This window comes from Serpula lacrymans (genome assembly GCF_000218685.1).
Source record: "Serpula lacrymans var. lacrymans S7.9 unplaced genomic scaffold SERLAscaffold_13, whole genome shotgun sequence".
Taxonomy (NCBI): domain Eukaryota; kingdom Fungi; phylum Basidiomycota; class Agaricomycetes; order Boletales; family Serpulaceae; genus Serpula; species Serpula lacrymans.
The window spans coordinates 1281400-1294620 of NW_006763302.1; the positions used below are offsets into that span (position 1 = coordinate 1281400).

Below are 13221 nucleotides of genomic sequence, written 5' to 3' on the forward strand. Positions count from 1 at the left end.
AATGGAAAGTGCCACATAGCACAGTGTGTGAAAATTACAAAAGAAAGTTGAAGAGGAGCATGAAAATTAAAGGTCCAAAATTTTGTGTATCATAACACCTCCCTCTTGTATGCTTTTGCTCTCGGATTTTTCTACATATTAATGCTGATTCAGACTCCTCCCCATGCAGGTAAAAACCAGGTACGTACCTCAACAATTTCTGCCCAGACCGCCTCACTTTTGTCAAGTATATTCAGCTCTAGTTTGTTGTCCCATGGTACACCAGATAAGTTTGCAATTGCACTGATTTCATTATATTTGGTACGGAGCTACATTAACACATGATTTTTGTTAGCAAATAGTGTACGGTGGGGTACAATATCCATCTACAAACCCTGCCCCATTTTGAACCACAGCAATTAGCACTTTTTGCTGGTCCTTTCGCAAGGAGAGGTGCAATGTCAGCTGCCACCCCTGGCCAAAATGCCCTCCTAAAGTTGAGGCTGTCCCCTCCTTGTGTGCAATGTTTCTTGATGTAGCTGATAAGGGCTGTAGTTTTGATCTCGGTCCAAATGGCATTGCCACTACTCTGACTGACACTCTCTCCTTCATCTTCTACTTCTTGGTTGTTAGATTTCTGGGACTGACTTTTGCTCATTCTGAGGGATTGTTGTGGTCATTTTCCAGGAGGAACATGGTCCAGGGTATGTCCTACACCATATTTTTGTTTCATTTGGGGCATGAGGACAGTTGAAGAAGCATTGACCATTGGACAACATATATATTGTTCCCCTCGTGCCATCAGACTGTACTCCCAAAAAGAGTACAGCATGCTTTGACTCCCCGGCATCATGTGGCTGAAAAGTTGGAAAAAACCAATATTTTCTGAAAATTGAGTTCCTGTACGAGCTCTAAGTTAGTAAAAGTTCAAATTTTTTAACTAAAGGTAGACTTTGCACGACTTTCACTTGACTTCACTCAACTATTACTCTGACTTTTGTCAGAAAAATCCATTTTAGCAGATCAGACACTGTGAGTATCTGAGATAATCCTGTGTTGTCTGTCAATCTGTTGCGTTCATGATCAGACACTGATCAAGCGCTAATCAGGTATGAGAGATGAAACGATCAGGCCAATCAGCGAAAGTGGCAAAATCAGGACCGCAGATTACCTCTCACCAGGTATTGTCACAACATTGGAAAATACGAGCGGGCCATACCAGATTCATTCATTCCTTCAGACACTTAGTGGACTCAGAGTCATTAGTTGATAGATAAAATGTAAAAGTATTAATATCAATTCCCAAAACGTAAAAACATGTCGCAGTCAATTAAATCGTTTAAATAAAAGCTCCCGTCCTTGAGATCAAACGCATTGATCATATGAACTCCCCAAACCAAGTACTCTGCTTTTACTAGCTCAAAATCTCTGGCTTTATCATACAGCCAAGCGCCCGTCCACCTAGTCCTTGGGTTTCCAGCCGAAAACTTGAGCACCTTGACCACTGCAATGTTAAATGAAGAATGTTGAGTAAATATTCTGATCAGCTTTTTGAGTTGAGCAGGGGTTGGCTCTGGGGTGTCCGTGTTGACAAGAACGAAGTCGAAACGTGGTTCTTGATTGAAGCTGGGGTTACATCGGAGAATATCGCATCCTTTGTTCCAATCTTCCATGGATTAATATTGAATGTATATGCACTGATAATTTCTAATCTGTAAAGTGAGGAACAGCGTTAGAAGCTTATGACTAGAAATATGGGAGCATATATTGATGAGCTTACAGTAATGGGATCTTCAGCATTTGCTACATCACAGTTGGCAGCCAGGAACCTTCGCAAATATTTGTGGAACCCTCAGAGACCATCATAATGCTCCATCACTTGCGACGTTGTAAGATTCATGGGTGAGCCTAGTGACCAATGGTTTCCATTGGGCCTAGGCTAGCCCTTGTTGGAATTCAAGTCATGTGGGGGAAGTAAGTGTTTGTCCTCCAGGTTGCTGGCCTTAGTGTGTTCATGGCGGGTTTTGTTGTAGTTGTTGATGGTCATTCGTATGTGAGCAACCGCTTCTTGATTTTTGTCAATACGAGCCATCTACAAAGACGATGCTGAGATTGTGGTATCCATTACCTAGGAAGAGAAAACTTACTCGACCATCAGTATCCTTTCGGTTTGTCTGCTCATATGCTTCCTGCACTTCTTGATGGAAACCCTCACTAACCCGTGTGTCGTAGTTGTCTGTTGCACCCTTCAGCATGATATCTTTGATGACATGACTGACACCATGCTGCTTGATGAAGTCGAAGTTTTTTCCATAGTCATTTAAAATGTGCTGTAAAGTATATTAGCCATTAGATAAAAGCTTATATATATAGACTTCTGATTCACCTCGCAGCATTTTTCTTAGTCCTTGATATATTGTTTCAGCCGATGTAGCCACCCTTGAGTTAGGCAATTGAGGCCTATCATGGTTCGGTATCTCCCATAAGCCCGGATACCATATACGAGTGATGAGTTTTTGGGGAGAAGTTGAGCGATACATGGGAGAATACAAATACACTAAAGGCTGTTAGCATAGTTCACAAAGATGTTTATCATGTAATACATACCTTTAATATATCTACAAACACTTGGCCATCCGCATATTTGACTGTAGTGACATTCAAAAAATGTTTGAGCCCGGCCCATCTACAAACATGCCGCATGCTGCATATTATCCGTGAGCTTGATTATAATGAGTTGCGAGTTTAAGATGCAAGAAACTTACTTCCTAGCCATACAGCCTTTATTCCTATCTTCAGCCAACACGTTGAGCAGGAGGGGCCATATGTGTTTTCCCCATTTGCCTAGGTCATCCGAGTGAAGTTTGTCGTATGAGATAGCGAGGTAGGGATCTGAATGTTCCAATGTCCAAAAGAAGTTCTATTGTGACAGTTATTAGTAGTACAAAGCAAAGAGAAAAAGGAGAAAAAGTACAAACCTCCGTTGCATGTAATCCATAACTTTGTAAAATTCGCTCCGCTTCAGTTTTGTTTGGTGCCTCAATAGAATTTTTGTAAACTTGCTACATTGTGTTTGTTGTCCAATTTTTGAAGTTTTTGAGGAGACAGTGCAAATAGTTGTGATGGACTAAGCACTTCGGACATGGGAAATTGGCTAAAGCTGCTCTGGTAGCTGTCAGCGCGCAGCTTTCCTCCCCATCAACGGACTTGATTGGTATCCCAGGGTGCACAATCCTATTTATTTTGTCACCGCAAGTCATCGCTTCCCCAAAGAGTGCAGGACTCCTGAGTGAGCCAAATATTACCTTGGCAACTTTGTGGTAGACCTCCCGCTTGAAACATTGCCACTGGATTGTTTTGGGGGCATTTCAGTCTGATGGGTCGGCCGGATCTCGAGGCTGTAAAAATAATAGAGTAAATAGCATATAATGAGGGGGAAAATGCTTACAATTGGCATATAGCCTACAAGAACACCCCCTCCGTTGCCTGATGCGTTCCTGACTTGATGCGGAAGAAAAACTGGGCGAATGATGATGGGATGCTTCTTAACACGCTTTGTGATGTTTCCCTTGTCTAGCCAGAGGGAGACAGGGAGGAAACAATGTGGGATATCCTCGTTATCTGGAAGTGAATTCTGTAAATTGGATCAAAGGTCATGTAGAATAGAGAATAGAGTATATGGTTTTGTTATCTGTATAATCCACCATTTATTACCCGTGCTAAACTCATCATATATTTGCTCTTTTAAAATTATCCTGCCATTCTGCTGACACAGGAACTTCTGAGTTGGATACCAACAAATTAGCGGTGCCAGCGTTTTGTCCATTATCCAATTGGAATGAATTTTCCAGGGATCACGATATTTGAACTTGAATGTGTATGTTTTTACTAGATAATCAGCAGATACGGCACCTTTTTGAAACTGATGGTTATATTAGACAAAGATATTTGAGACATTACTCGGCTCACCAGGACATAATGTGCGCGTGCAATGCGCAGCGTGTTCTCTATTTGTGTATAACTCTGAAATGATATATTAGTGTTTTCTGCCCATCCATTGTGTATCCCATGAAGCTGAGCGTCAACAATACTTCTACTAAGAAGCCCTGTAACTGCCGATTTTGCATACTCAAAGTCAGCGCGTGTATGAAAAGGAGCCCATGGTTTGATATCCGCCGTTCGTCCAACTCCAGTTTTATGGTCATCTTGATGTGTCAAAGGGGGGGCTACGTTGTCAAGTGGGATTTTCTTTGGTTCGGTCAACCCACTGTGAGGATGGTAGATGATCTGTATAAAGGTTGAAGTCAAATTGTACAGTTGTGGTATGCTGGGCTCATTTGTCACAATACTTGGCTCCTCACACCCTAATAGCATTTCATATGTGATTATTAGATATAAACTAGTTTTCAGTAATATACGCACTATTGATAGAAAGACCCAATCCGAGCTCATCATTGTCGGCTTGGGTGATATTGTTAACCTGAATAAAGAAGTTCAAAGGAGTAAAATATAAAATATTGAGAGAAATTGTACACGTACTAATTCTTTACGCCTTTTTCTTGGTGGATTGGGCAAATTTACTGTGCACTCTTGATGCAAACTCTAAGTGTTCCTGATGTTTTATTTTGCAGGACTCAATATGCTTGTCAAACCGGCGCGCATTACGATGTTGCTGGCAGTATTGGCACCACGGTCCCTGTTCAATCCTGCTTGTTCTTGGAAGATGAGACATGATTTTGCGTTGGTTTCTGTGGATAAGGAATGTGGATGCTTGAGCTGCAATATTTGACAACAGAGAAGCTCACCAATTCACACTTTAACGGTGGTTGGGATGTGGTGGACTGAGATTAATGTAACGGGACCTAACATCAGTCGGGGTCAAGTGTGGAGCGCTAGTCAGCTCACCTCCAACTTGAACCCACATGGAACACAATGGCAAAACAACAGAAACACACCAAAGATGCAAGGCAAGCTTTGGGTGCTTCAAAGACGCAACGGGTCGCCCAAACTGCGGAAAGTAGAGCATCCCACGCAAGGCACAAGACCTTTGTGCAAAGGAGATTGCCTAACAGGGCACAAAGTCTAAATGATAGCGGATCAGAAGAGCCTGAAAGAGAGAGAATGGACTCACAAGAGGACAACAATGAACTGAGTTCCAAGCAGAGATCTGACTCTGGTACTATGGAATCGGAGGACACAGATATAAGCCACATTAGTCGTCAAATGTCACCTGGTTCATTGTACAAGGTATAGTTTAGTCAGTGTCCCACCCAGAGGTATATTAACAACATACCTATAGGTTGCACGGAAGGCTCAGATTGAAGCCAACTGTTACGATAACACAATTTCCGGACATTTCCCTTCTTTTCATTCTCCGCTTTAACTTAAATACTTTAGCTTTTACACATAGTGTCACGTGGCATTTCCCCTTTCCCGCGCCGCACTGCCTTTCTCTTATTTTAGATTCAACTCTCTCACACAGTGGAGCTGGCCATACGGGCTAGGCCCTATGACATCATCAGCCACTGCCTTCATCAACTGTATAGTACATATGTACAAACAAACCTGTAGTAGTATATATACCCCAATAGATCCAGGAGACTCCTCAGCGAGTCCTCCTGTTGTATACCAACTAACTCACTGCAGCCTAAGGGGTAACCACTCCCCATCACCATCTCTCTCTATAGTGTGTTCCTGTGTGCGCCAGAGTAAATAACTCTTGGTTGTTACACCAACACTGCAAAAGAGGACGCAAGGGCCATGCGTTGTAAATACAATAATGCTATGAATGGAGAAAACAAAGATTCAGTGGGGGGACAACAAGGGGAAGAGGCTAAAAAGAGGCAAGAGAGAGTGGACCTACGAGATAATGTGGTGGAACATGAGCAAATGGTCAAAGGACTCGGGCAAAAGTTTGAAGTGACACATGCTCTTTGGCTGCACAAGCCAACTAGGACCTTCCAAACAAGCTTGGATAATGAATATGATCCACTCGACCGATTTGACACCATAGGATCTAAATTACAAGGTCAGCTTTGGGATATCATGGATGTGCTCCCTGTCAAATACCATGATGATCTTCAAAAATGTTGGTTAGTTCGTGCAGTAAGTGTTTTATGTGATCAACACCTACTACTGTAATTAATGGCCTGACAGTTCCGTGATGGAATGCAAGAACAAAGGTCAAATATGGCTAGTCGTCTTCGAGCTCGAGGCGCAGCTATATTTCAATGTACTGAAGGAGACTTATGAGTATCACATGTAAGGCAGGAAAATTTTGGGGAGAGGATAGGGCGAGCGGAGGGTCCAGATGGTAGTTTGATATACCATCCATGGAATGCTGAGATCCTTCACAGCAACTATGCAGGCAAGTTTGACGTGAAAAGTGTATTTTTGAACCCTATTCTTCAGAAAGTGCGTCAGAACTTGTATTCAGTGGTGAATGCTGACCAATAAATTTTACCCGGCAGACAATTAGCTGCATAATACGAGGGCCCGCATCTGTGATCTTGATGAACGAAGGGGAGCCATCTCGTGCTACCAGAAACAACGAAACAATGGACCTGAAATGGGGGTTAGACCATACTACACCAGGCATGATTGCGGCCTCTGCTGTTCTGGTAAATAATCCTTGCGCTAAACACAAATATAATTGACTCACACATGGCCGTTTCTCCAGGCTCGCTGGACTTTATCTCCAGATGACTATTTCAAGGAGAGAGGGGCCGAGTCAGGTATTCATTGGCATGAAGACTTCGATAACTACCTGCAATTCCTCTTAAGCGGCCTGAAAAAGCAAAAACAGAGTGTACTGCATATTTTTCGGCAGTGGGATATGGCTCTTTTCCCCAACACTGAACACGGGCTTGCTGGCCAGTTGACTAACACAGGTAGAGATCAACTGATGCAGAGTGTGATGGCAGCGCTCGATGAGGACGAGGATGAGCTTGCCAAGGAGCATAGTGGGGCTGGAGAGAGTGCTCACGAGGACAAAGGGGATAGTGATAGAGAAAAAAGCAACAATCTTGAAGAGGTTGAGCAAGCACATGGACTTGGACTCAGACTTGACCAATCAGATATCTAATTGACCACATGAGCCTATCATGATCAAGCATGATCAATGCATGATCGCTAATAGATAGTACCTGTAAATAGATCATGATAAGATGGCAATTGGCCTGCCAATGGCCCATTATTACTTATCCAGACTCAGGACATCAACGTAGAGCAAAAACAACATAAAGATTGAGTCAAAAATACAATGGTACAGGCTGGTTATGATATTACATTGTCAAACACTTACTACTGGTGTTGCTTTGACACTTGCTCGCAAAGTATATCCTTCAAGACCTGCGTCTCTTCACAAATAGCTCCCACAATATCATGTTTCAAAACACCTTTTACTTCGTCAAGACTCCTCCCAACATGTTGCAGTGTTTCTTCTAGGCGCTGGGGGGCCTGATTCTCTGATTACGATGCCATCATAATCTTTCTTCTCTTCTGGTTTGGTGGTGAAAGCTCAGATTGGAGAATGAGAAGCTGGCGGGATTTATGACTGGACACAGGTGTTGTTGGACGATTATCAATGATATCCTGACATTCAAAGACCTAGTAGATAAACTGATCTCTCTTTCCACCATTATCACTGGTCAACGCACCTCAAGCTGCCACCAGTGCTCAGCAATACTATTATCCCCATCCAGAGGGTGCTTGGACTTGCTCGGTGCCGCAGTTGCCAGTGGTTCTCCGCTATTGTCCTTTTCTGTTAAGCCACTGACAATCACACTACTAGGACTAGTCGTTCTGCAGCCCAGACTCTTTCAGCAAGAGAAAAGTGAGTCTTAAATAGTTGCACTATATTTCAATGCCTTACCTCTTTGTTTTCTTCCCTTTGAACCCCCTCCAAGTTCCCATCTGATTCAGAGTTGTCTCCAGCGATTTTAGTGGGGCTTGCAAATGTGAAAGGTTCGTTGTATTTATATCGCTTATTATACTTATAACGTCCCTTTCTGTTTACAGGACATCCCTGGTCGAATCCTCCACCACTGAGGTACGAGAGCACTCCATCAGATGTATGGGTACTTGTTGATCCATATCTCAGCACTGGAGTACATTTGGTTGGCGTGGTTGGCATGACTGGTGAAGGGGTGCGAAGTGGTGGTGCTTGGGACAGATGAGTCCCTGCAGCTACAGGCTTTGCAGCTATTTCTTTTTGCTTCACTGCTTCTATGTCTCCATGAAGTGCTAACCAATGCTTCTCAAGGTCACTGGGACCCTTGGCTGCATGTGCGAGGACCGTGGGTGCAGCGTTGTTGTATGAAGAAGGTTTTGAGCTATTCTCGGACGACAAAGTCTCTTCAACAATGGGTGTAGAATCACGTCGTCATTTTTTGCCGTTCAATGGCATAGCGTTGGCGACAACTGACTGTTTTTCAGTTCAATCTAAGGTGAGTGGATTCATCCACTATTTTCATTATAATTACTAATCATGACGTCTGAGGCTCCACCAACCCACAGAAAGTATATAAATCACTGCATGCAAACTTCCTAAGTAAACCCAACCTGTCCAACACCACCAATCCTGAGTTGCAAATGACATCACTACTAATGCAGGTGCGTTTTGACATGTCTCACGATACTTATACTTATCCTTTTAAAGCAGAATTAACGACTGGAAGCCGACTAATCAAAGGATTCACATCAATTCCTGGTATTTTCTTAGACACGGGTTTGAATTGTACGTTCATGACAGCTGTTGAATATATATATGTCTTAATAATTGTTGTTCCAAACAGTATGCCTCGAAGTCATGAACAACTTTGCCAGTGCCGAACCAGCGGTCAGCAATGCATTCTTCCAACAGTACTTCCTCAGCATAGTCCAGATATACTCTTTGTTCTGACTGATGCAGATCATTGGACTGCGGGTATGACCAAGGCTGATATATTCAACAACCTTTTGTAGCCACCAAATCTGAGGTATGTTTTTCCAACACTAATATTTCTATTCGTACTCACTGATGTCCTTCCTCGCTTATGTTGACAAGCTTTGGCAATAAATGATCAATCAATCCGGTGTGATTTCTACTGAACATGTCTACCAAGTGAGTGAGCTGCTCTACTAGTAGTATACATCACACTGAATAATCTGTTGAAGGTCGAGGCTATATTTTCCTAATAGAAATGCCAGTGTAGTTTGGTAGTTTACTCTGTATACTTCATTGCTCGAATATCACATGTGCAATCAACTAGCTCTACTTTTTTCGTGCATTTATCTTATAAGGTTCGAAAAGATAATATAGGCCATACCTACAATAAGGCTTTGGACCAGGACAATCAGGCATGTTCTGTCTGTTCAGATATGACTACTGTTACTGGTACCAATATAGCGCCATCGGAATCCTCAGCTCGAACGGCAAGACCATTCTGGTAAGGCCTATCATCTTGGCCGGAGCGATCATAACGATCAAAGTCTTCATACAAATCGGCCGCATCATAATGCCATGTGTACTCGGACATCTCAGGGCTATCGCAACAATTATTCTGAATAAAACCTGGTCTGACCTGTTCGCAATCTTTTGTATCTAATCTGATGCTCCGTTTTCTGCCAATCTTATCAGACCACACTCGGCCTAACCATGGAAAGTGGATTTTTCCGACATTCACACGACTTTAGCAGACTTTTTGTTTTTACTGAGAGTGAACTGTTAATTGATTTGCGCTCTGTAGCCAATGTAATCACCCGTTTGAACTTTGGAAGCTTAGTATATTAATATACAACCCTCATTGTACCCAAATTGACTCTGCTACGTGTTTCCAACGATTACTATCATTCATAGGTAGTACTCCGAGTTGGGCGTCTGCCTGGGGCGCAAGATTATTCTCCCAGGTGTGTTCGAACTTGATGCCTGTCCTTGGCAAGTTGTATGGTGTTCTTTCTATCGGCTTTCCGTTCTCTGCTACGTTGATTTTCAATCACCTTCGACCGAGCTTAGCGGCTAAGATATTAAGAAACTTTGAAAAACTACGCCAACCCCGATCATGGTGGCCGTGTCGAGCCTAATGATTCAGCAGTCTGGAGTGTCCACAATTCCATATCTTCGTGGGGAAGTTTATTCCACTTGTGGTAGATCTATGACTCGAGTGAGCTTGGAAAACGGAAGAACGACAATGGAACATACATCGTCGAGAATATCTAGAAGCTCGGTCGTCTTCGCATCTGTTTCTTCCTGTTTCCTGACATTCTCTCGAAATTGAGCTTGCAGTTTCAGATTTTCTTCTTCGAGCTAACATAAAACATATACTGTGAGTATGAGAATGAGCAGAAAAAATTTGTCGTACAGCTTTCAATGTTGCTTTCAGGCGATCGACCTCCCCTTCTAGAATAGGCACCACATGAGCACGAGCAGCAACTCGAGGTTGTAAATCCTCTTTCCAAACGTCTTTCCCCGATAGTTCTCCGCGCTGCTTTCGTGCACGAGCTTCTGTAACGACAGCATGCAATATGTTGATACTCTCCCTAACATTATACTCTTTGAATAGATCTTCACAACTGTTCTTTAATCCTAGCTATGAGCAGTGTACCCTGACAAATTATAGACCAAAACACGTACAGATACTGTAGATTCCATATGTCTTGAGACAGCATTAAACACAGCAGACGCGCCATTTGGTTCTTCTTTGCACCATAGAGAAAAACATTCGGTAAAGTCTTCATAGCTGTTTCATCATATCGTCAAATTCATCTGGTAAATGTGGCAACGAGGATATATGTAAACGTACGTCCATTTGCGTGCAGAACGTTGAATGGCGAGCTGTAATGCCGAGTGGAAATGTGTCCACCGTTTACTGTCCGACGCCGATGTCGTTGCCATCGTTGAGCTCGACGCGTTGCGGAGTTTCGAACGCGAGCTGGAGAGATTTCCCCACACATACTAGGCTGTGGCTGAGCGTTTGTGTCAAGTTACATCGTGACTTGCACGGTGCACGCTATGGACCGCAATGAAGGAACCGTCAATCCTCCAGAAGCCGTACGGATACAAAACCAAAGGAGCTCTGTTCCCTCTTTTCTTTTCATAATATTCATGCTTTTCATGCTCACCAATCACAGCGGAGACGAGTTTCTCGCACGGAACCATTATCAGGATGCACTCCAGTCATTGAACTCCAAATGTCCAATTTTACTGCGTGGATGAATGGGACGGAGTCAAATTTTACTCTAGTGCGTGCTATTTTTGACTGGGTTGTGTAGAACAATGTCCGAGTCCAAAGGTAGTCAGCACCAGACTCATCTGTGGCTCCCCTGCTACAGTCTTTCATGACATTTGGCTCGCAACTCGACCCATCGCATTCGTCGTATTTCCCCAATGTGACAGGTTTTATTCGCGGGGATGTAAACTACCACAACGTCACTCTTCCCAGCCTCTCTCATCCCAATACCTCAGACCTCGCATGGGCGTCCCTGGCCCGGACCTACATGGCTGATCCTAATATGACTGAAGTACTACAGAAAATAGGGCCATGGAATTGGTCCGGTTCAGAAAAGATTCCTTGGAGTTTGATGGCTCGCACCCCTGTGGAAGTCACTGCGGCGAATAACGCATCAGCGAGAATAGCGATGGTTCATGTATGTCAACTCGATGTCTCGTATCTGTTTGTTCACCAACACATCAAACATCACATTTAGGGCAGAATTGATCTCGTTGATCCTAAAAATGTAGATGATATGAGACTTGATTTCGAAGGCGTCCATATCATAGGAAACGGTTCTATCTATTATCTATGGGTTTGCAGAGCCAATCGGGTAATATCTCTTATTTACCAGAGTTCGTCGTACTCACATGTTGATGTTCAGCCGAAACATAGATATACGACTACTGCCATCCATAGTACCCGAGGGCTACCAAAACGCCACAGCACACGCTGTAGAACCTGAAATTGCTTCAAGGATCAACAAGCTAAAGACTATGATCGATCAAGGTATCATAGACCAAGACAGCAACAACGATGGTATGTCAATCATTCTTAGTCCCTAAGGGAGCTATCTTGCTAATCTCTCTACAGACAACAGCGGCAAATCAAAATGCGGATTCACCCTATATTCTCAGATAGAGCCATCTCAAGTTCCAGAGCAGCTCATGGATGAGCTGGAAGAAGAACTACAGAGACCCACTGGAAAATGGACTGTCAAGTCTCCCAAGTTGACTCTCAACGGTGTACTACTAAGCAAGGAACGTGGCATTCTTTACCATATCAACAATACTGAGGGTTTGAGGTAGGAGCACACATGTAGAGCATTCCTTATAGATCTGACATTGCAATCAATAGGTCTCGCACTTTCTTCCGCAAAGTTACAACCTGTCAGCTCATCATCTTATTTTTTGTTTGCGTTGCTCATCATTCCTCTTATCTTTAACCAGATGCCGGGACGGCAGCACTCGCCTACTTCGTTCTTCTCGTTCTTCTTTCTCGTCAGATGGATCGCAGCCGAACGCCCGCTGGCATTTCTCGTTTATCTCGCTGATCATTCCTTACCAAAGCCATAGTGGACGCCGTCTCGTTTGCAGGACATATTGCATTTGCCATCCTCGCTGATGGGCGGCCATCGCTTTCACTTGTTGCCCCTGCGTTCTTAGCTTGCATGCTGTTCGCTTATGAAGCGGTGAGCGTAATCCTAATAGCAGCAGCGCCCTAGGCCTTGATTAAAATTTCCGTCGGTTTACAGCAATTCTCCATTCTCATCAATCAAGTACAAGCCCCAGAAGATGTCGTACCAGCTCCTTCTCCCATTCGTCAAACTCCACCTTCACCTCAGGAGGATTCTAGTTTACCTACGCAGGCACCACAGGCAGCCCCTCCCACTCCTTCCGTTCCTTCTGAACCCAGCTTCTTCCGCCTCTTCATGCAACATCTGCGTTCTGATCCCCAGGCTCGCATCTGTAGGCCGTATCGTGTGTTCTGGTATTTATAGCTGACGAGACCTCTCTTAGGGTTAGGGATGTTTTTCTTCCTCACTTTCGTCGTTCGCGTCATCGTTACACCTTCATTGGCACTGTTTTTCGTCGGTACTATGTACTCGTCGTTCTGGTTGCCACAAATCGTGCGGTCCGTTAGACGGAGCAGGAGTAGCGCATTAAGCAAGGAGTACTTAGTGGGTACCACAATTTGCAGACTTTATTTTGCGTTGTGTACGTCTATTCTACCTGCGTACAGATCCCGGCCGAGCAGAGCTAGTCGAACAGTC

General features: G+C 43.7%; 6 protein-coding genes across 6 annotated transcripts; 2 read left to right on the forward strand and 4 right to left on the reverse strand.

Annotated features, from left to right (window-relative positions):
- Positions 1-89: 89 nt before the first annotated feature.
- On the reverse strand, positions 90-637 carry SERLADRAFT_442191 (uncharacterized protein; the record flags this gene model as incomplete). Its single annotated transcript, XM_007322732.1, has 3 exons — positions 90-131; positions 189-308; positions 374-637. 3 exons carry the CDS (start codon positions 635-637, stop codon positions 90-92), a joined length of 426 nt encoding a protein of 141 aa, XP_007322794.1.
- A 608-nt stretch (positions 638-1245) lies between these two features.
- Positions 1246-2821, reverse strand: SERLADRAFT_477329 (uncharacterized protein; the record flags this gene model as incomplete). The annotated part of the gene is made up of 5 exons (XM_007322733.1): positions 1246-1691; positions 1760-2309; positions 2366-2530; positions 2587-2683; positions 2745-2821. One exon carries the CDS (start codon positions 1650-1652, stop codon positions 1275-1277), a length of 378 nt encoding a protein of 125 aa, XP_007322795.1.
- A 13-nt stretch (positions 2822-2834) lies between these two features.
- On the reverse strand, positions 2835-4903 carry SERLADRAFT_417905 (uncharacterized protein; the record flags this gene model as incomplete). Its single annotated transcript, XM_007322734.1, has 10 exons — positions 2835-2899; positions 2958-3041; positions 3285-3326; positions 3428-3613; positions 3949-4002; positions 4248-4266; positions 4295-4343; positions 4402-4459; positions 4645-4727; positions 4885-4903. Coding segments are annotated over 10 exons (657 nt in total), but the record flags the coding sequence as incomplete, so codon positions are not given.
- Positions 4904-5763: 860 nt separating this feature from the next.
- Positions 5764-7063, forward strand: SERLADRAFT_442194 (uncharacterized protein; the record flags this gene model as incomplete). Its single annotated transcript, XM_007322735.1, has 5 exons — positions 5764-6071; positions 6136-6240; positions 6336-6393; positions 6450-6599; positions 6659-7063. The coding sequence occupies 5 exons, from the start codon at positions 5764-5766 to the stop codon at positions 7061-7063; spliced, it is 1026 nt and encodes a 341-aa protein (XP_007322797.1).
- Positions 7064-9673: 2610 nt separating this feature from the next.
- Positions 9674-10872, reverse strand: SERLADRAFT_477335 (uncharacterized protein; the record flags this gene model as incomplete). Its single annotated transcript, XM_007322736.1, has 5 exons — positions 9674-10110; positions 10160-10264; positions 10320-10535; positions 10592-10697; positions 10761-10872. 5 exons carry the CDS (start codon positions 10850-10852, stop codon positions 10018-10020), a joined length of 612 nt encoding a protein of 203 aa, XP_007322798.1.
- Positions 10873-11295: 423 nt separating this feature from the next.
- On the forward strand, positions 11296-13211 carry SERLADRAFT_442196 (uncharacterized protein; the record flags this gene model as incomplete). The annotated part of the gene is made up of 10 exons (XM_007322737.1): positions 11296-11604; positions 11665-11803; positions 11868-11987; positions 12042-12252; positions 12306-12337; positions 12398-12448; positions 12518-12639; positions 12703-12916; positions 12968-13128; positions 13191-13211. 10 exons carry the CDS (start codon positions 11296-11298, stop codon positions 13209-13211), a joined length of 1380 nt encoding a protein of 459 aa, XP_007322799.1.
- Positions 13212-13221: the final 10 nt, after the last annotated feature.